Raw genomic sequence first — 21988 nt, 5'->3', positions numbered from 1 at the left:
GATGGATCATGGAGATCAAGCTGTGTATGCTTGGTAATTACATTTACCTCTGACCAGTGACGATGGCTCAGCCCTGGATATCTACAGTATCTCATGTCCAGGTTATTTACCTGTACTATAACTCTGTGTTGGTCAACTAGCTTGGCATATTATTCACACTAAAAGCCTGTTTTCCATCAGTTCACAGAGAGTGCTCAGTGCACTTGACTTCAACCTATGGCTCCTGCAGAGAGAGCTACATTTGAAGTTGGAAGCTTACATACATACACCTTCGTCAAATACATTTAAACTCACAATTCCTGACATTTAATCCTAGTAAAAATTCCTTGTCTTAGGTCAGTTAGGATCACCACTTTATTTTAAGAATGTGAAATATCAGAATAATAGTAGAGAGAATTATTTATTTCAGCTTTTATTTCTTTCATCACATTCCCAGTGGGCCAGAAGTTTACATACACTCAATTAGTATTTGGTAACATTGCCTTTACATTGTTTAACTTGGGTCAAACGTTTCGGGTAGCCTTCCATAAGCTTCCCACAATAAGTTGGGTGACTTTTGGCCCATTCCTCCTGACATAGCTGGTGTAACTGAGTCAGGTTTGTAGGCCTCCTTGCTCGCACACGCTTTTTCAGTTCTGCCCACAAATTCTCTATAGGATTGAGGTCAGGGCTTTGTGATGGCCAGTTCAATACCTTGCCTTTGTTGTCCTTAAGCCATTTTGCCACAACTTTGGAAGTATGCTTGGGGTCATTGTCCATTTGGAAGACCCATTTGCGACCAAGCTTTAACTTCCTGACTGATGTCTTGAGATGTTGCTTCAATATATCCACATAATTGTCCTCCCTCATGATGCTATCTATTTTGTGACGTGCACCAGTCCCTCCTGCAGCAAAGCACCCCCACAACATGATGCTGCCACCACCGTGCTTCACGGTTGGGATGGTGTTCTTCGGCTTGCAAGCATCCCCCTTTTTCCTCCAAACATAACAATGGTCATTATGGCCAAACAGTTCTATTTTTGTTTCATCAGACCAGAGGACATTTCTCCAAAAAGTATGATCTTTGTCCCCATGTGCAGTTGCAAACCGTAGTCTGGCTTTTTTATGGCGGTTTTGGAGCAGTGGCTTCTTCCTTGCTGAGCGGCCTTTCAGGTTATGTTGATATAGGACTCGTTTTACTGTGGATATAGATACTTTTGTACCTGTTTCCCCCAGAATCTTCACAAGACGCTTTGCTGTTGTTCTGGGATTGATTTGCACTTTTCGCACCACAGTACGTTCATCTGTAGGAGAGAGAATGCGTCTCCTTCCTGAGCGGTATGATGGCTGCGTGGTCCCATGGTGTTTATACTTGCGTACTATTATTTGTACAGATGAACGTGGTACCTTCAGGCATTTGGAAATTGTTCCCAAGGATGAACCAGACTTGTGGAGGTCTACAAATTTTTTTCTTGGCTGATTTCTTTGGATTTTCCCATGATGTCAAGCAAAGAGGCACTGAGTTTGAAGGTAGGCCTTGAAATACTTCCACAGGTACACCTCCAATTGACTCAAATTATGTCAATTAGCCTATCAGAAGCTTCTAAAGCCATGACATCAGTTTCTGGAATTGTCCAAGCTGTTTAAAGGCCCAGTCAACTTAGTGTATGTAAACTTCTGGCCCACTGGAATTGTGATACAGTGAATTATAAGTGATGCACAAAGTAGATGTCCTAACCGACTTGCCAAAACTATAGTTTGTTAACAAGAAACTTGTGGAGTGGTTGAAAAACGAGTTTTAATGATTGCAACTAAAGTGTATGTAAACTTCCGACTTCAACTGTAGGTGTGTTAGATTACTGAATGACTATGTGGCTGTGTGCATCTCTCATCTCTCTAGGGAACCCACTGCTTCTCAACTCCTCTCTGCAGCCAGACCTGACAGTGGGTGGGACCTATACCAGCCCCATCTGCTTCCAGGACTCCATAGACAACAAAGAGCTCTTTGACCCCCTGCCAGACATCAAGGTCAAAGTTCAGAGCTCCTTTATGGTTTCACTAGGTGTGGCCGACCGCGCTGAGTACCACGCTGCCAAAGGCCATCCGCCTGAGACCTTCCCCAGGGGGCTGAACCGAGACTACAGCAACAGCACTGTGGAGAGACGGAGCACCAAGAAGGGCCTGCTCACCCCCAACGGCCCCCACCTCAACCCCACCAAAGATCAGCTGGGAACCACGGGAGTGTTTGGGCATCTGGGCGGCCGGTTGGTGGTGCCAAATACTGGTGAGCTACATGTGTTTAAAGACTCTGAATTACACTTGAAGCTGTGTTTGAAGCAGAATTAAACAGTTGGTGTTGCCAAATACTGGTGAGGTACAGTACATGATTTATAAAGACAGATGGGTTGACTACTTTTTGATAACTTCTCTCTGATAATAATGTCTCATTATAGCATTTTTTTTCAGTGCGCCCATTCTAAGAGAAAATTAAGTTCTCAATTTAGCAAAACCATGCACACACGTGACTAATTAAAAGTAAACGTATGCTTAGTAAATATGTCATGGCTAGTGAAACCAGGGATGCGTCCCAAATGGGCACCCAATTCTCTATATAGTGCCCTATGGGCCCTGGTCAAAAGTAGTGCACTATAAAGGGAGTATGGTGCCATTTGGGACGCATACCTGGTTCCTTTAATCTCTCTAGAGTCTAACGCATGTTGCTACCGTACTGTAGGATTCATCCATGTTGTTTCCCAGGTTGGAACAGTACAGCAAGCTAGTATAGATGTTTGTTATTCCTCTACATCAGGGATCAACTAGATTCAGCCGCGTGACAATTTTTTGTAGACTGCAAAATGACTGCAAGAAGCCCAAATAGATATAATATTTGACTAAAACGTAATTATTTCAAACCTTGCTTACATTTGTATAGGATCACGTCTCTTATGTGTGGGAGTACTTTGGAACAGATTTCCAGAATTAAAATCACTTCGAGCTGATCTGCTGGTGTTTTTACAGTCTTATGTCCAACAATAAAAAATGGAATTAAAATTGGGAACACTGCTATACATTCCCACCAGCTCGCCCAGGAAAACAGGGGTCAGGCCTCTTACCATAGACCCTAACTTCAAGTAGAGGTAGATGAGTTCATGAGGACTGCCACAGCTGTCAGGATCAACAGTTCCATGTGAACTGTAGCTCTGACATCTCTCTCCTGGGCCCTCGTGTGTGTAGGGCCCTCTGTTCTGCTGGAGAGGCACAGTGAAATCAGGCTCCTTCAGTCTCCTGGATGTGTGAGTGGAGAGACTCAGAGCAGTCAAGTGGATCACTCACACCTCCAATCTGCAGTACCTTTAACAACGCTCAATAGACGGCCATACATGGCCAACACTTATCACTAACTGCCAGTCTCTTCTTTCAGGGTGGATACATATCCTTCACACTCAAGCACAAGTGATCACACGCATGAACATGCACACACAGACAACCTTCAATACAATATTAGACATCAGTCTCTCCTGTGGGATGTAAAGTTATGATGTTCAAACTTTTCCTATGTGAGATGTGAGTTTATTTATTTTAGCTTCCAATGTTCCCTGTCACGCTGATGATTTAACAGGTCCTGTAGGGCTCCTATACAGCGATCACCAGTAAAATGTCTGACAAGGCGGCAGGTGTTGGTTTAATGAAAGCTAACTAGTTGATTTGCCAGTAGGGAGATGGCAGGCGGGACGATGACAAAACACATCCTTTACTGTTAATAGACAGGCAGGTATTGAATCTCCGTCTATCCCCTAGTCTGCTGCTAACCTTTTTAAGGTTCCAGACAGGATTTCATGCATTGTTTGTGTCTTGTTTTTATGTATGCTCAGATTGTACAAGGTAAATGGCATTGTTTGTAATAGATTTATTGTGCTTTGAAGCTGTGTGGTTATGTTTATACATAATATTATGTGCCTCTGTGCTACGCCAGTGCTTATAATTATCCAGCTCAGGGCTCCAGCTATGCATTTGGTTTGCTAACTTGCTAGCTAAGTGGTTAGATGTCAAGAACAAGCTTCTTGATTACAGCAGAGACAATCAATCCCCTCCTGGATCAAGATCCCTGTTGCCGAAATTGTTATGGGTGTAAAAATGTAAATAAAGTTTGTTTAAAAAAAATTATTAAATAGCGCCCCTTGTGTGAATTTCCGGTGTACCCCGGTAAGGTACAGAAACGGTATGAAAATATGGATACTGTAGTTGTCGACCCTGTTGTTGTGTCTTGCAGGAGTCAGCCTGCTAGTACCCCATGGGGCGATCGCTGAGGACCCTTCCTCTGAGATGTTCATGGTCATAAATCAGGGAGAGTCCAGGTGAGAGCACATCTCATGAACATCTGTCTTTCAGCCCCCATCTATTTCCTCATCTTGCTTCTTTCATGCTTTTACCAGTTGAGCTATGCTACTTGTCCACCCTTCCCCACCCATGTAACGATGTACGCTGAGAGTCGGGAATCAAGTTCAGGGAGTGAATACATTTAATAAATGAACAAAACAAGAAACACAAACAGCGCACTGACATGAAACAGGAACAATGACAACTGGGGAAGAAACCAAAGGGAGTGACATATAAAGGGCAGGTAATCAAGGAAGTGATGGAGTCCAGGTGAGTGTCATTATGCGCATAACGCTGGTGACAGGTGTGCGCCCTAACAAGCAGCCTGGTGACCTAGAGGCCAGAGAGGGAGTACACGTGACAGTACCCCCTCCCCGACGCGCGGCTCCAGCCGCAGGACGCCGACCAAGATGATGATCCCGGGGATCAGCAGCGGACTGGTCACCTCTGCTAAGGCGCGGGAACCTGACGATCCGGCTGAGGCGCGGGAGCATGATGACCTAGAGCGCCGGAGAGAGAGCATACGTGACAGTACCCCCTCCCCGGTGCATTTGGCTCCAGCCGCAGGACGCCAACCACAGGGACGATCCCGGGGATCCGGAGCGGACCGGTCACCTCCGCTGAGGCGCAGAAACCTGATGAACCGGCTGAGGAGTGAGAGCCTGATGAGCCGGCTGAGATCTCCCCGGTTGCCTCGGTTGAGGCACGGGAACCTGTTCACCCAGCTTAGGCTTGGGAGCCTATTGAACCCACTGAGGTATGGGAGCCTACAAACCGGCTGAGGCCTCCCAGGTAGCGCCGGCTCCAACATCACCCCCAACACAAAAACAACAACAAAAAAACACTCCCTGATGCTTCCCTTTGTTGAGTCGTCATTCTGTAACGATGTACGCTGAGAGTCGGGAAGCAAGTTCAGTGAGTGAATACATTTAATTAATACATGAACAAAACAAGAAACAGGAACAATGGCGACTGGGGAAGAAATCAAAGGGAGTGACACATAAGGGCAGGTAATCAAGGAGGTGATGGAGTCCAGGTGAGTGTCATTATGCGCGTAACGCTGGTGACAGGTGTGCACCCTCACGAACAGCCTGGTGACCTAGAGGCCGGAGAGGGAGCACACGTGACAACCCATTTCAACCTTCTGAGGTAAAAGCGTAATAAATAACCCAGTGTATCAATTACAATTCTGCATAGCTGAATATTTCTTTAGCTAATTTAGGCAAATAAAAACCTCCAAATGAAGACTCACAATGGATGTAGTCTTTCCTGCTCAGTATAAACGTTGGTGACCCTTCCCACTCTGTGTTTATGGAGGGCTCTGGCAGATGGACCCAGCGAGCGCCATAGCCTATCTAGCAGTCTCCACAGGAGTCCTTTAGGTGGCAAGATCAGGCTGATCATTTCCACTGTAGCCTCACAGGTGGTATTCCAACAAGAGAAAGTTCAGCTCACGTGCAGCAAGCTGGGTTTATTTCCAATGTATTCTTGATCAATTTAGTCCAACTGACTTCAAGGAAGTAAAGTCCATATACCCAGTAAAGTAGAGACACACACAGACAGTAGGAAAAAAGAATATGGGTTGAGGTGGTGGGTCTTTCATCTTGACATACAGTATTATTCATTCCCGTCATGGGCAGGTAATGATCCAGTGATGGACTCTCCTCTCCAGGGTGCCTCTGCTCTGGCTGCTCCTTAGTGGAAGCCCCCTGGGGCTACAGCCTGGTAGCCGTCACCACTCATTCACAGCTCTCCATTCCAACAAAGTGGGGGAAGGAAGAAGTGTGAAACTCCAAGGAAGGGACCTAAAATGGCTGACATTTCGTGGTCTGAGCATTCAAAGACAGCTATACTCATTGTTTTCAGTATGTTCAGTGCATACCCGACCTGGGTGAAATATTTCAGAGTAGCTATATGAATTCTAGATTTTCTATTGATTTCAAATGTACCTGAAATATACCTTCAAGTACAGATAGGTTCAGGCCTGACAAGTAAATGGTCTTTTTTCCACTCTATGTGAACGATTCACCGTTATACTGTTATACTGTTTACTGTGTAGACATCTCTCCCTGACTGAGGTTTGTGGACTTGTGATCCTGAGAGCTGTCACTCACTATCTATCCTCACCAGCCAGAGGGGCCAGCAGAGAATTGCGTCCTTTCTTCTCTCTAAACCAAACAATCCACAGCCAATAGACTTATCCCAGCCATATAACAGAATTCCATTAAAATATATTTTTCAGGTTGTTATTTTGAACTCTGTCAAAGGTTTGGGGAAAATATTTTTAAGACTGTTGGTTGGTTTTGGTGAAGTTGAAGATATTTCCTTTGCCCCCAATTGTTAGATGAAAGCATTTGTGTTTTGTAAGATGAAACTTTTAACCTATTAGGGCAGAATCAGCCCACCTTTCTCACCACAGGCAAAATTTGAGTTCATGGTGGTAAAAAACAAACGCAGTATATAAACATTTCTTCTGTTGTTGTCTGGTCTATTGCAGATCTGTTTATATTTCAAAACCAGAGCCACCTGTTTTATACACCCACATTTCTACAACAACTTGGGAAGTGAATTTAAAGTTCTACATTCTAAATGTTCTTTATTGAAGTTCCGGATGGCAGGTGTTTTTCCCTTGTGGTGTGGGAGTTACGGTCATGACTGGGGCTGTACAGTGCATCTAGGTGGTGTGGGAGTTACGGTCATGACTGGGGCTGTACAGTGCATCTAGGTGGTGTGGGAGTTACGGTCATGACCGGGGCTGTACAGTGCATCTAGGTGGTGTGGGAGTTACGGTCATGACTGGGGCTGTACAGTGCATCTAGGTGGTGTGGGAGTTACGGTCATGACTGGGGCTGTACAGTGCATCTAGGTGGTGTGGGAGTACGGTCATGGCCGGGTCTGTGCAGTGCATCTAGATGGTGTGGGAGTACGGTCATGGCCGGGTCTGTGCGGTGCATCTAGATGGTGTGGGAGTACGGTCATGGCGGGGCTGTGCAGTGCATCTAGGTGGTGTGGGAGTACGGTCATGGCCGGGGCTGTGCAGTGCATCTAGGTGGTGTGGGAGTACGGTCATGGCCAGGGGCTGTGCAGTGCATCTAGGTGGTGTGGGAGTACGGTCATGGCCAGGGGCTATGCAGTGCATCTAGGTGGTGTGGGAGTACGGTCATGGCCGGGGCTGTGCAGTGCATCTAGGTGGTGTGGGAGTACGGTCATGGCCAGGGGCTGTGCAATGCATCTCTCCCCCTTGAGGATGACATGACTCCTCCGCCCAGCCACTGTACCATCTGGTCAGCCTCAACAACACCCCACAGCAGACTGTGTCTGTTGTCCAAATGCCACCCTATTCCCTTTATAGTGCACTACTTTTGACCAGGGCCCATAGTTACACTATACAGAATAGAGAATAGGGTGCCATTTGGGATGCAGGCTGCCTGTTTATTCTGGCTGTCCTGCTCCTAAGCCCCCTTGGGTCATATGGTCATTTGATCAGCAGGTGGGATGTCACTGACTGTCTCTGGCTGGAGCCATTGGTAATGGTTTTAACATAGCATTCATTTTAATGCCACTAAAAGGCATGTACAAAAAATATCATAAAAAACCTGATCTTGTAGTCTGTCATGTACAGCGTTCCCCTTTATATACCAATCTGATGAATGTCCCTGTTCTCTGCCCAGGAATATGCGTCGCCTTAAGAAATTGACAAAAACCCAGTTGGACTACAAGCAAATTAAGGTGAAGCTAATGGAGCATGTTAATGTGTGTATTTATTTAGCACTGCGCAGCCTCTCCTCTCTCTGTGGCATTGTGGCCCAATATGCCACTTTGCGCAGCTCCCCAGTCCCTGAAGAGAGAGTGATCAGTCACTTTGAATAATGGACCTCATCTAGGGCCAGGGAGGCAGCCGAGCCATAGGTAGGTACAGGACCCTTCATGATGATGACAAGTGGAATTGAAAAAGCGGTATGCATCCCAAATAGCACCCTAAATAGTACACTACTTTTGACCAGAACTGGTCAAATGTAGTGTACTGTATAGGGAACAGGGTGCAGTTTGGAATGCAGAGAGGTACTTCTGCTTTTTTGTGCTGCTGCTGCTGGACTCTTCTCAGTCATAAGTGGTAGGCAGCTACTTAAAACCCAGGTAATCTGCTCCTTGTGTAGCTGCTCTTACCGTTGAATGTGTGATCAGGCTTGTCGCTGTTGGCTGAAGGATAATCAGAGATATCGCTGGCCCATTCCAATCTATGCAGGGCTGCTGGTGATTGAGAGTGAGCAGTGAGCTCTCGTCTGAATAAAAAAGGTACAGGATGACTGTGTGAGGTGGAGGTTGTATACATAAGCACAGAATATGCAACCATATATTTTATTGCTGTTTATTACTGCATTCTCTAGTAGTGTATTCAGAATATTGTGCTGTTCTATAACATGAGCCAGTAAAATACATATATTATAAAAGGAAAAATATTATGTTTAATCAATAGAAGTCCTGACTCATTGAACATCCTTGGAAAGTCTAAGAGGTGTCTGCATTATACAGTATACCAAACATTAAGAACACCTTCCTAACATTGAGTAGCACCCCCCCCCCCCCCCCACCCACCTCTTTTGCCCTCAGAACAGCCTCAGTTTGTTGGGTCATGGACTATACAAGGTGAAAAATGCATTCCACAGGGCTGCTGGCCCATGTTGACTCCAATGCTTCCCACAGTTGTGTCAAGTTGGCTGGATGTCCTTTGGGTGATGGACCATTCTTGATACACAGGAAACTGTTGGGCATGGAAAAACCCAGCAGTGTTGCAGTTATTGACACACGCCTGGCACCTACTACCATACCCCGTTCAAAGGCACTTACATGTTTTGTCTTGCCCATTCACCCTCTGAATGGCACACATTCACAATCCATGTCTCAGTTGTCTACAGGCTTACAAATCCTTCTTTAACCTGTCTCCTCCCCTTCATCTACATTGATTGAAGTGGAATTAATATGTGACATCAATAAGGGATCATAGCGTTCCCCTGAATTCACCTGGTCAATCAATCAAATTTATTTATAAAGCCCTTTTTACATCAGCCGATGTCACTTGTTAAGTGCTATACAGAAACCCAGCCTAAAACCCCAAACAGCAAGCAATGCAGATGTAGAAGCACGGTGGCTAGGAAAAACTCCCTAGAAAGGAAGGAACCTAGGAGGAAACCTAGAGAGGAACCAGGCTCTGAGGTGTGGCCAATCCTCTTCTGGCTGTGCCGGGTGGAGAAAACAGAACATGGCCAAGATGTTCAAACATTCATATATGACCAGCAGGGTCAAATAATAATAATCACAGTGGTTGTAGAGGGTGCAACAGGTCAGCACCTCAGGAGTAAATGTCAGTTGGCTTTTCATAGCCGAGACAGCAGGTGCTGTAGAGAGAGAGAGTCAGAAACAGCAGGTCCGGGACAAGGTAGCACGTCCGATGAACAGGTCAGGGTTCCATAACTGTAGGCAGAACAGTTGAAACTGCCAGGTAGTCCTGAGGCATGGTCCTAGGGCTCAGATTTACAGATAGAGATAGAGAAATTAGAGGGAGCAAACATAAATTCACACAGAACACCGGATAAGAGAGGAGCAATACTCCAAATATAACAGACTGACCCTAGCCCCCCGACACAACTATTGCAGCATAATTACTGGAGGCTGAGACAGGAGACACTGTGGCCCTGTCCAACTATACCCCCAGACAGGGCCAACCAGGCAGGATATAACCCCATCCATTTTGCCAAAGCACAGCCCGCACACCACTAGAGGGATATCTTCAACCACCAACTTACTACCCTGAGACAAGGCCGAGTATAGCCCACAAAGATCTCTCCCACGGCACGAACCCGAGGGGGGTGCCAACCCGGACAGGAAGATCACGTCAGAGACTAAACCCACTCAAGTGACGCACCCCTCCTAGCGACAGCATGGAAGAGCACCAGTAATCCAGTGACTCAGCCCCCGTAATAGGGTTAGAGGCAGGAAATCCCAGTGGAGAGAGGGGAACCGGCCAGGCAGAGACAGCAGTGCCTTTCTGTTCACCTTCACACCCCTGGACCAGACTACACTCAATAATAGGACCTACTGAAGAGATGAGTCTTCAATAAAGACTTAAAGGTCGAGACAGACTGTGTGTCTCTCACATGGGTAGGCAGACTAATCCATAACAATTGAGCTCTATAGGAGAAACCCCTGCCTCCAGCTGTTTGCTTACAAATTCTAGGGACAATAAGGACGCCTGCCTTTTGTGACTGTAGCGTACGTGTAGGTATGTACGGCAGGACCAAATCAGAAAGATAGATTCGAGCAATCCCGGTCACAAGACACTTTGTAAGTTAGCAGTAAATTGTTGAAATCAGCCCTAGCCTTAACAGGAAGCCAGTGTAGAGAGGCTAGCACTGGAGAAATATGACCACATTTTTTGGTTCTAGTCAAGATTCTAGCAGCCGTGTTTAGCACTAACTGAAGTTTATTTAGTGCTTTATCTGGGTAGCCGGAAAGTACAGCATTGCAGTAGTCTAATCTAAAAGTGACAAAAGCATGGATATATTTTTCTTCATCACAGAACATTTCTGATTTTACAATGTTACGTAGATGGAAAAAAGCTGTCCTTGAAACAGTCTTGATATGTTTGTCAAAAGAGAGATCAGGGTCCAGAGTAATGCCGAGGTCCTTTACAGTTTTATTTGAGACGACTGTACAACCGTCAAGATTAATTGTCAGATCCAACAGAAGATCTCTTTGTTTCTTGGGACCTAGAACTAGCATCTCTGTTTTGTCCAAGTTTAAAAGTAAAACATTTTCCGCCATCCACTTCCTTGTGTCTGAAACACAGGCTTCCAGGGAGGGCAATTTTGGGGCTTCACCATGTTTCATCGAAATGTACAGCTGTGTATCATCCGCATAGCAGTGAAAGTTAACATTATGTTTCCAAATTACATCACCAAAATGTAAAATATACAGTGAAAACAACAGAAGTCTTAAAAGGTTGAGGAACACCGAAATTTACAGTTGATTTGTCAGAGGACAAACCATCCACAGAGACAAACTGATATCTTTCTGACAGGTAAGATCTAAACCAGGCCAGAACTTGTGCATGTAGACCAATTTGGGTTTCCAATCTCTCCAAAATAATGTGGTGATCGATGGTATCAAAAGCAGCACTAAGGTCTAGGAACACGAGGACAGATGCAGAGCCTTGGTCTGACGCCATTAAAAGGTAATTTACCGCCTTCATGAGTGCAGTCTCAGTGCTATGATGGGGTCTAAAACCAGACTGAAGCATTTCGTATACATTGTTAGTCTTCAGGAAGGCAGTGAGTAGCTGCGCAACAGCTTTTTTTTTTTTTATTGTGAGGAATGGGAGATTTGAAATAGGCCGATCGTTTTTTATATTTTCTGGGTCAAGGTTTGGCTTTTTCAAGAGAGGCTTTATTAATGCCACTTTTAGTGAGTTTGGTACACATCCAGTGGATAGGGAGCCGTTTATTATGTTAAACATAGGAGGGCCAAGCACAGGAAGCAGCTCTTTCAGTAGTTTAGTTGGAATAGTGTCCAGTATGCAGCTTGAAGGTTTAGAGGCCATGACTATTTTCATCAATGTGTCAAGAGATAAAGTATTAAAAAACTTGTGTGTCTCCCTTGATCCTAGGTCCTGGCAGTGTTGTGCAGACTCAGGACAACTGAGCTTTGGAGAAATATGCAGATTTAAACAGGAGTCCATAATTTGCTTTCTAATGATCATGATCTTTTCGTCAAAGAATTTCATGAATTTACCACTGCTGAAGTGAAAGCCATCCTCTCTTGGGGAATGCTGCTTTTTAGTTAGCTTTACGACAGCATCAAAAATAAATGTTGGATTGTTCTTATTCTCCTCAATTAAGTTGAAAAAATAGGCTGATCAAGCAGCATTGAGGGCATCTTTCCAAGCTAATTGGAAGACTTCCAGTTTGGTGTAGCTCCATTTCCGGGTATTTCTGTATACCAGGGAGCTAGTTTCTTATGACAAATTTGTTTTTTTTTTAGGGTGTGATTGCATCTAGGGTATTACGCAAGGTTAAATGAAGTTCCTCAGTTAGGTGGTTAACCCTTTGTTGTACTCTGACGTCCTTGGGTAGGTAGAGGGAGTCTGGAAGAGCATCTGGGAATCTTTGGGTGGTCCAAGAATTTATAGCATGGCTTTTGATGATCCTTGGTTGGTACTGAGCAGATTATTTGTTGCGATTGCAAACGTAATAAAACGGTGGTCCGATAGTCCAGGATTATGAGGAAAAACATTAAGATCCACAATATTTATTCCACGGGACAAAACTAGGTCCAGTGAGTAGGTCCGGAGACATGTTGGACAAAACCTACTGAGTCGATGATGGCTCTGAAAGCCTTTTGGAGTGGGTCTGTGGACTTTTCCATGTGAACATTAAAGTCAACAAAAATGTGAATATTATCTGCCATGACTACAAGGTCCGATAGGAACTCAGTGAGGAACGCTGTATATGGCCAGGAGGCCTGTAAACAGTAGCTATAAAAAGGGTTTGAGTAGGCTGCATAGATTTCTTGACTAGAAGCTCAAAAGACGAAAACGCAGTCATTTATTTTTTTTGTAAATTGAAATTTGGTATTGTAAACGTTAGCAACACCTCCGGCTTTGTGGGATGCGGTGGGGATATGGTCACTAGTGTAACTAGGAGGAGGGGCCTAACTTAACACAGTAAATTCATCATGCTTAAGCCATGTTTCAGTCAGGCCAATCACGTCAAGATTATGATCAGTGATTGGTTCATTGACTATAACGGCCTTGGAAGTGAAGGATCTAACATTAAGTAGCCCTATTTTGAGATATGAAATATCACAATCTCTTTCAATAATGACAGGAATGGAGGAGGTCTTCATTCCAGTGAGATTGCTAAGGCGAACACCTCCATGTTTAGTTTTGCCCAACCTAGATCGAGGCACAGACACGGTCTCAATGGGGATAGCTGAGCTGACTACACTGACTGTGCCAGTGGCAGACTCCACTAAGCTGGCAGGCTGGCTAAGAGCCTGCTGCCTGGCCTGCACCCTATCTCATTGTGGAGCTAGAGGAGTTTGAGCCCTGTCTATGTTCATAGATAAGATGAGAGCACCCCTCCAGCTAGGATGGAGTCAGTCACTCCTCAGTAGGCCAGGCTTGGTCCTGTTTGTGGGTGAGTCCCAGAAAGAAGGCCAATTATCTACAAATGCTACCTTTTGGGAGGGGCAGAAAACAGTTTAACCAGCGATAGAGTTGTGAGACTCTGCTGTAGAGCTCATCACTTACCCTAACTGGGAGGGGGCCAGAGACAATTACTCGATGCTGACACATCTTTCTAGCTGATTTATACGCTGAGGCTATGTTGCACTTGGTGACCTCTGACTGTTTCATCCTAGCGTTGTTGGTGCCGACATGGATAACAATATCCCTATACGCTCTACACTCGCCAGTTTTGGCCTTAGCCAGCACCGTCTTTAGATTAGCCTTAACGTCGGTAGCCCTGCCCCCTGGTAAACAGTGTATGATCGCTGGATGATTCTTTTTAAGTCTAATTCTGCAGGTAATGGAGTCGCCAATGACTAGGGTTTTCAATTTGTCAGAACTAATGGTGGGAGGCTTCGGCGTCTCAGACCCCGTAACGGGTGGAGGAGAGACCAGAGAAGGCTAGGCCTCTGACTACGACTCGTTGCTTAATGGGGAGAACCGGTTGAAAGTTTCTGTCGGCTGAATGAGCGAGACCGGTTGAGCATTCCTACAGAATTTCCTTCCAGAAGCCATGACGTCCGGCTGCCGGTGTTGTGCCGAAAATCTCCCCCCCTTCGCGTTCTTCATTGCTGCGGCTTGCTTGCTATATGAGATTTGTCAGTTTAGCCTACATTTCACTGATCTTAGTAGCAGAAAGCATTTTTGTATGCAGTTTTCGGTTTGGCTATTTGTTTCAAGTGTATGTGGCTGTTCTTGCTTGTATGGCGCCTGCACCCGGGGGCGCCCGGTGTCGTCCCTGCCAAGATGCCGCCCTGGGCGGCTGCCCATGTCACCCGTACTTAAATCCGATACATATTTTGTTTTAGTTTATAAATAAATCTCTTTGCCAAAATTCGTCATCTCTCCCATGTCTTATTCGACTAGTATTTTTGAAAGTGTAAGGATAAAAGTTCAGCCATAGTTGTTCTGTGGTTGTTCGGGCGGCAGGAAGCCTAGTGGTTAGAGTGTTGGGCCAGTAACCGAAAGGTTGCTAGATCGAATCACCGAGCTGACAAGGTAAAAATCTGTTGTTCTGCCCCTGAACAAGGCAGTTAACCCACTGTTCCTAGGCCATCATTGTAAATAAAAATGTGTTCTTAACTGACTTGCCTAGTTAAATAAAAGGGGAAAAAAATGTATTGCTTGCCAACATTTTACTCCCTCCTCTGTTTAATATACCACACATACATGTATTATTAATTTAGGTTGCCTATCCTGATGTGAAGTTTGTTATATAGAAAGTATTTGACTCTGATGTGTGCCACAGAAAGTATTTACCTCCAGCCACAAAATTAGGGAAATTAGAGGGGGGGGGGAGATTTTCGGCACAACACCGGGACTGTGCGAGGGGATTTAAACTACTAACTGTACTTATTTGTGGCACAGACGCTGTCCTTTCCTACACTTAAATTACCCTTGCCTAACGATTGCATCTGAAGCTGGGCTTGCAGCACGGCTATCCTCACCATAAGGCGATCGTTCTCCTGTACATTATGAGTACAGCGACTGCAATTAGAAGGCATAATGTTAATGTTACTACTTAGCTTTGGCTGGTGGAGGTCCTGTAGAACCATGTCCAGATAAAGCGTCCGGGGTGAAAAAGTTTAGTGAAAAAATTTAAATATAAAAATGGTAATTAAAAAGTAAAAACCGTAAAGTTGGCAGGTAGCAAAGTAACGCGAGCAACAAAACGCACAGCAGCACGTAAACAAGTCCACAAGTTGGGACAGGAAATGACGTCAGTCCATGTCATGGAAGGAGCAGGTGTTCTTAATGTTTGTATACTCACTGTACATTGACAGTGAAAAGTGAACCATCAAAGATCCTAACCATTGTTTAGCAGTCCACACTACAGTATGTGTCAATCCTACTGAAATAGTTCACAAAGTCATCTGCCACAATGTTATTTCTGTCATTGTTTATGCCTCAGGGTATTTGTTTAAAGTAACACAGTGTATCTTGATGCTGTGAACTTTCCACCTTGCTCCCTCGAGGATCTGGATATAGCCTTAATCACTTTTTATTTAGGGGAGGAAATCTAGACAAATCTCAGATCTCTGGTCTGTGATGACTGATATGAGCTTAGAGAGCTTTGCGAAGGCATCTCACTGCCTTGATCTTACTTGGCCTTTTTAAACCGCTGCCGTCCGCCCACCCACCACCCGCTGCCACACCGGCTACCCCTCCTGGCAACAAAACATTCCGATGCTATTTATTGTCAGACATTTTTTAATGAACACACCATCCTATTTGAAGGTAAATTGTATTCTGACTTTACATCTTGGGTATCTAGCAGGGATGCCAAGAATCAAACACCTGCAGGCGGCTCTTGGTTTCTGTCTGCTGTTTGTGAATTTGCATGACTGTCCACTACCCTCATTAGTTTTTCCTCATTAATTGCTTTAATTTCATGCAGCACCACCACAAGAGATGATCGATAGCAAAGATAATCACTCCAATATGATAAGCACGAGGCTGATGAATATGCAAAGTCAAGGCAGGATCCCTTTAGGTTTTTTGAAAAACAGAAATGCCTTATTTACATAAGTATTCAGACCTTCAGACCCAATTCCGTGTCTCAGACCCTATGAGAGACGGAATTGAGCTCAGGTACATCCTGTTTCCATTGATCATCCTTGATGTTTCTACAACTTGATTGGAGTCCACCTGTGGTAAATTAAATTGAATGGACATGATTTGGAAAGGCACACACCTATCTATTTAGGGCCCCACAGTTGACAGTGCGTGTCAGAGCAAAAACCAAGCCATGAGGTCGAAGGAATTGTCCGTAGAGCTCAGAGACAGGATTTGTGTTGAGGCACAGATCTGGGGAATGGTACCAAAAACATTCTGCAGCGTTGAAAGTCCCCAAGAACACTGTGACCTCCAAACTGGCCAAACTGAGCAATTGCGGAAGAAGGGCCTTGGTAAGGGAGGTGACCAAGAACCCGATGGTCACTCTGAGATAGCTCTAGAGTTCCTCTGTGGAGATGGGAGAACCTTCCAGAAGGACAACCATCTCTGCAGCACTCCACCAATCAGGCCTTTATGGTAGAGCGGCCAGACGGAAGCCACTCCTCATTAAAAGGCACATGACAGCCTGCTTGGAGTTTGCCAAAAGGGACCTAAAGATTCTCAGACCTTGAGGAACAAGATTCTCTGGTCTGACGTGACCAAGATTGAACTCTGGTCTGAATGCCAAGCGTCACGTCTGGAGGAAACCTGGCACCATCCCTACAGTGAAGCATGGTGGTGGCAGCATCATGCTGTGTGTATGTTTTTCAGAGGCAGGATCAAGGTAAAGATGAGGACAACAATCCTAAGCATACAGTCAAGACAACGCAGGAGTGGGTTTGGAACAAGTCTCTGAATGTCCTTGAGTGGCCCAGCCAGAGCCCGGACTTGAACCCGATCGAACATCTCTGGAGAGACCTGAAAATAGCTGTGCAGCAACGCTCCCCATCCAGCCTGACAGAGCATGAGAGGATCTGCAGAGAAGAATAGGAGAAACTCCCTGAACACAGGTGTGCCAAGCTTGTAGCATCATACCCAAGAAGACTCAAGGCTGTAATCTCTGCCAAAGGTGCTTCCACAAAGTACTGAGTAAAGGGTCTGAATAGTTATGTAAATTTGAGATTACATTTTTTTATGTTTTTAAAATGTGCCAAAAAAAACAAAATTTTTTAACCTTTTTTGCTTTGTCATTATGGGGTATTGGGTGTAGATTGATGGGGGGAAACAATTTTAATACATTTTTTGAATAAGGCTGTAATGTAACAAAATGTGGAAAAAGTAAAGGGTTCTGAATACGTTCCGAAGGCATTGTAGATGAATGTCTGAAGCTGATTATCTACAGTTCGGATTCAGTTGTTTGTAGTAATGTACACTGAACTAAAATATAAACGCAGCAATTTCAAAGATCTTATGGAGTAACAGTTCATGAGGAAGGAATGGACAACTTTGATGGGGGCCACAAATAAACGGAAATCATGAGGGGCCGCAGTGGCTTGTGGGTCTGTGTAACCCCCCCCCCCCCCCCCCCCCCCTTCAAACCTTGAGACATCTGTGGCATTGTTGTGTGACAATACTATACATTTTAGAGTGGCCTTATATTGTCCCCTATACAAGGTGCAACTGTGTAATGATCATGCTGTTTAATCAGCTTCTTGATATGCCACACCTGTCAGGTGGATGGATTATCTTGGCAAATGAGAAATGCTCACAAACAGGGATGTAAACAAATTTGTGCACAAAATTTGAGAGAAATACAAACATGGGACCAACACTTTACATGTTGCGTTTTATATACTGCTCAAAAAAATTAAGGGAACACTAAAATAACACATCCTAGATCTGAATGAATTAAATAATCTTATTAAATACTTTTTTCTTTACATAGTTGAATGTGCTGACAACAAAATCACACAAAAATAATCAATGGAAATCCAATTTATCAACCCATGGAGGTCTGGATTTGGAGTCACACTCAAAATTAAAGTGGAAAACCACACTACAGGCTGATCCAACTTTGATGTAATGTCCTTAAAACAAGTCAAAATGAGGCTCAGTAGTGTGTGTGGCCTCCACGTGCCTGTATGACCTCCCTACAACGCCTGGGCATGCTCCTGATGAGGTGGCGGATGGTCTCCTGAGGCATCTCCTCCCAGACCTGGACTAAAGCATCCTCCAACTCCTGGACAGTCTGTGGTGCAACGTGGCGTTGGTGGATGGAGCGAGACATGATGTCCCAGATGTGCTCAATTGGATTCAGGTCTGGGGAACGGGCGGGCCAGTCCATAGCATCAATGCCTTCCTCTTGCAGGAACTGCTGACACACTCCAGCCACATGAGGTCTAGCATTGTCTTGCATTAGGAGGAACCCAGGGCCAACCGCACCAGCATATGGTCTCACAAGGGGTCTGAGGATCTCATCTCGGTACCTAATGGCAGTCAGGCTACCTCTGGCGAGCACATGGAGGGCTGTGCGGCCCCCCAAAGAAATGCCACCCCACACCATGACTGACCCACCGCCAAACCGGTCATGCTGGAGGATGTTGCAGGCAGCAGAACGTTCTCCACGGCGTCTCCAGACTCTGTCACGTCTGTCACGTGCTCAGTGTGAACCTGCTTTCATTTGTGAAGAGCACAGGGCGCCAGTGGCGAATTTGCCAATCTTGGTGTTCTCTGGCAAATGCCAAACGTCCTGTTCGGTGTTGGGCTGTAAGCACAACCCCCACCTGTGGACGTCGGGCCCTCATACCACCCTCATGGAGTCTGTTTCTGACCGTTTGAGCAGACACATGCACCTTTGTGTCATTTTGCAGGGCTCTGGCAGTGCTCCTCCTTGCACAAAGGCGGAGGTAGCGGTCCTGCTGCTGGGTTGTTGCCCTCCTACGGCCTCCTCCACGTCTCCTGATGTACTGGCCTGTCTCCTGGTAGCACCTCCATGCTCTGGACACTACGCTGACAGACACAGCAAACCTTCTTGCCACAGCTCGCATTGATGTGCCATCCTGGATGAGCTGCACTACCTGAGCCACATGTGTGGGTTGTAGACTCCGTCTCATGCTACCACTAGAGTGAAAGCACCGCCAGCATTCAAAAGTGACCAAAACATCAGCCAGGAAGCATAGGAACTGAGAAGTGGTCTGTGGTCCACCTGCAGAACCACTCCTTTATTGGGGGTGTCTTGCTAATTGCCTATAATTTCCACCTGTTGTCTATTCCATTTGCACAACAGCATGTGAAATTTATTGTCAATCAGTGTTGCTTCCTAAGTGGACAGTTTGATTTCACAGAAGTGTGATTGACTTGGAGTTACATTGTGTTGTTTAAGTGTTCCCTTTATTTTTTTGAGTGTATTTTTCCTCAGTGTAATAGGTTGTCCATTTAGTAGTACCTTGAATTGTTGCATGTACAAACCCATTAAATGTTTGACCACATTTTATCAAATACATTCTACCTGTATGTAGCTACATTTAGTTGAATAGTATCTTCAGAATAAACAGATGCCAATGTGTATGTTACAGTGTCCAGACGGAGGAAGGCTTTGAGATCCTGTTAGGACCCGAGGTCACCTATGGCCCTCCAAGCATAGATCTCTCCAAGCCTGTTGCAATGACGATAGCTCACTGTGCTGAGGTGGATGCTGACAACTGGAACGTCCAACTGAAGAGGAAAACACAGGACAACAAATGGGAGGTAAGAGAAGCGCCTTTAAAGGGCAGCTGAAGTAAAATAAAAAAACATTATCTGGTTGAAAATGGCCAATGTTGCATCGATATTAGTCAAAAACTTTGATTCTCGTGTGTAAAAATGTTCTACAAAGTGTACATAGCATCATTTTGGTCAAAGTGTTTTAATTTTAAACATGCCCAGTCATGCCAACTAATATGGGATGGTAACGCCTAGGGAAAATGGTAATGCACGGAAAAAGCTGTGCTGTGGCCCTCTATCCAATCGTACCAGCAGCACCTCCTGACAGTGAGAAAGTCCTGCCTGTCACGTCCTGACCAGTAAAGGGGTATTTTGTCATTGTAGTATGGTCAGGGCGTGGTAGGGGGTGTTTGTTTTGTGTTTTGGGGTTTTTTGTCTAGGGGATTTTGGTTCTAGTTTTCATTTTCTATGTTCCGTTTTCCAGGTTTGGCCGAGTGTGGTTTCCAATCAGAGGCAGGTGTCTTTCGTTGTCTCTGATTGGAAGCCATACTTAGGCAGCCTGTTTTCCTTTGGGTTTTGTGGGTGGTTGTTTTCCGTTTAGTCGTTTGGAATATTGACAGAACTGTTGGCTGTCATTTTGTTTCTTTTGTAAAGTGTTCTATTTCTTCATTAAAATACATGATGAGCACTCAACACGCTGCGCCTTGGTCTACTCCCTGCAACAGCCGTTACACTGCCCATTGCAGCACCTCGGAATTGTTTACATAGGACAAGACGTTGCCAATGGTATGCTGAGAGAACACTTGGCCTCTAATCCATTTATTGAGGGGCCACTTGCTGATGTGTTTGATAGTGATCACTCCAGTCTGCCATTGTTTTGGGCTAAATGAGAATTCAAATGATGCTCACTTGCATCTCAACTGTCACTTGTCATTACTTGAACATTCTAAACCCAATCGTGAACATATTGTGTTCGCCGTGACCTGTTTTGTTACATGATTCACTATGGAACATTGCCAGACAGACGCACTCTGATGATAGATAGTGAGAAAGGTGTAAACTATACGGCACCAAAGCACATCGCCAGTGACTTGATAAGATGATTTATCTAAAGTGGCCTCCCTGCTCATTGACAGGCACAGCCTGCCTGAGAGGAATAACACTGAGAGCGCTGGAGAAAAAAAATTACAATTGCAGGATGTAATAGCAGAGAAGACAAACGGCTTGTGTCTGTCAGACAGGGTAACAACAGGGCAAAAGGCCTCGTTAGACATCGGCAGTATCGATCGGTGGATTCTGGACACGCTGAAATGGGTGTGGACGTGAGGCAATCGGGTAGGAGTCATGGAAATGGCCCCCCCGCTGACCTGGACTCACCGTTTGTGTCCCAAATGCAACCCTATTCCCTTATACTGCACTACTTTTGACTATGGGCCCTGGTCAAAGGTAGTGCACTGTAGTGTACAAAACATTAGGAACACCTTCCTAATATTGAGTTGTACCTTCTTATGCCCTCAGAACAGCCTCAATTGGTTGGGGCATGGACTCTACAAGATGTTGAAAAACTTCCACAGGGATGTTGACTCCAATGCTTCCCACAGTCAAGTTGGCAAGATGTCCTTTGGGTGACGGACCATTATTTATTTTCTATTTTGTTATTTGCCCTTTTTCTCCCCAATTTCGTGGTATTCAATTGTCCCATTGCTGCAACTCCTGTACGAACTCGGGATAGGCGAAGGTCGAGAGCCATGCGTCCTCCGAAACACGACCCCGCCAAGCCGCACTGCTTCTTGACACACTGCTTGCTTAACCCGAAAGTCAACCGCACCAATATGTCAGAGGAAACATTGTACAACTGGCAACCATGTCAGCGTGCATGCGCCTAGCCCGCCACAGGAGTCGCTAGAGCGCAATGGGACAAGGACATCCCGGCTGGCCAAACCCTGCCCTAACTCGGACGACGCTGGGCCAATTGTGCACCGCCTCATGGGTCTCCAGGTTGTTGCCGGCTGCAACACAGCCCGGGATCGAACCCGGATCTGTAGTGATTCCTCTAGCACTGTGATGCAGTGCTTTAGACCCCTGTGCCACTTGGGAGGCCCAGCTGGTGAACTATTCTTGATACACATGGGAAACTGTTGCGTGTGGAAAAACCCAGCAGCGTTGCAGTTCTTGACTCACTCTAACCAGTGCACCTGGCACCTACTACCA

The 21988-nt window shown here is 45.4% G+C and overlaps 1 protein-coding gene across 2 annotated transcripts in view; it reads left to right on the top strand.

The window, feature by feature from the left end:
* Positions 1-21988, top strand: part of LOC106580525 (netrin receptor UNC5D) — a 209898-nt gene that overhangs the window by 173239 nt on the left and 14671 nt on the right. For both annotated transcript variants that reach the window (XM_014161694.3, XM_014161693.3), the window contains 3 exons: positions 1880-2263; positions 4250-4334; positions 19651-19822. In XM_014161694.3, the coding sequence (XP_014017169.2) occupies positions 1880-2263; positions 4250-4334; positions 19651-19822 (641 nt within the window). The remainder of the gene's footprint in view (positions 1-1879; positions 2264-4249; positions 4335-19650; positions 19823-21988) is intronic.

This window comes from Salmo salar, chromosome 20, assembly GCF_965601325.2.
Source record: "Salmo salar chromosome 20, fSalSal1, whole genome shotgun sequence".
Classification (NCBI taxonomy): Eukaryota; Metazoa; Chordata; class Actinopteri; order Salmoniformes; family Salmonidae; genus Salmo; species Salmo salar.
Note: the sequence above shows the minus strand (reverse complement) of the source record. Positions and strands in the feature narration are given on the sequence as shown.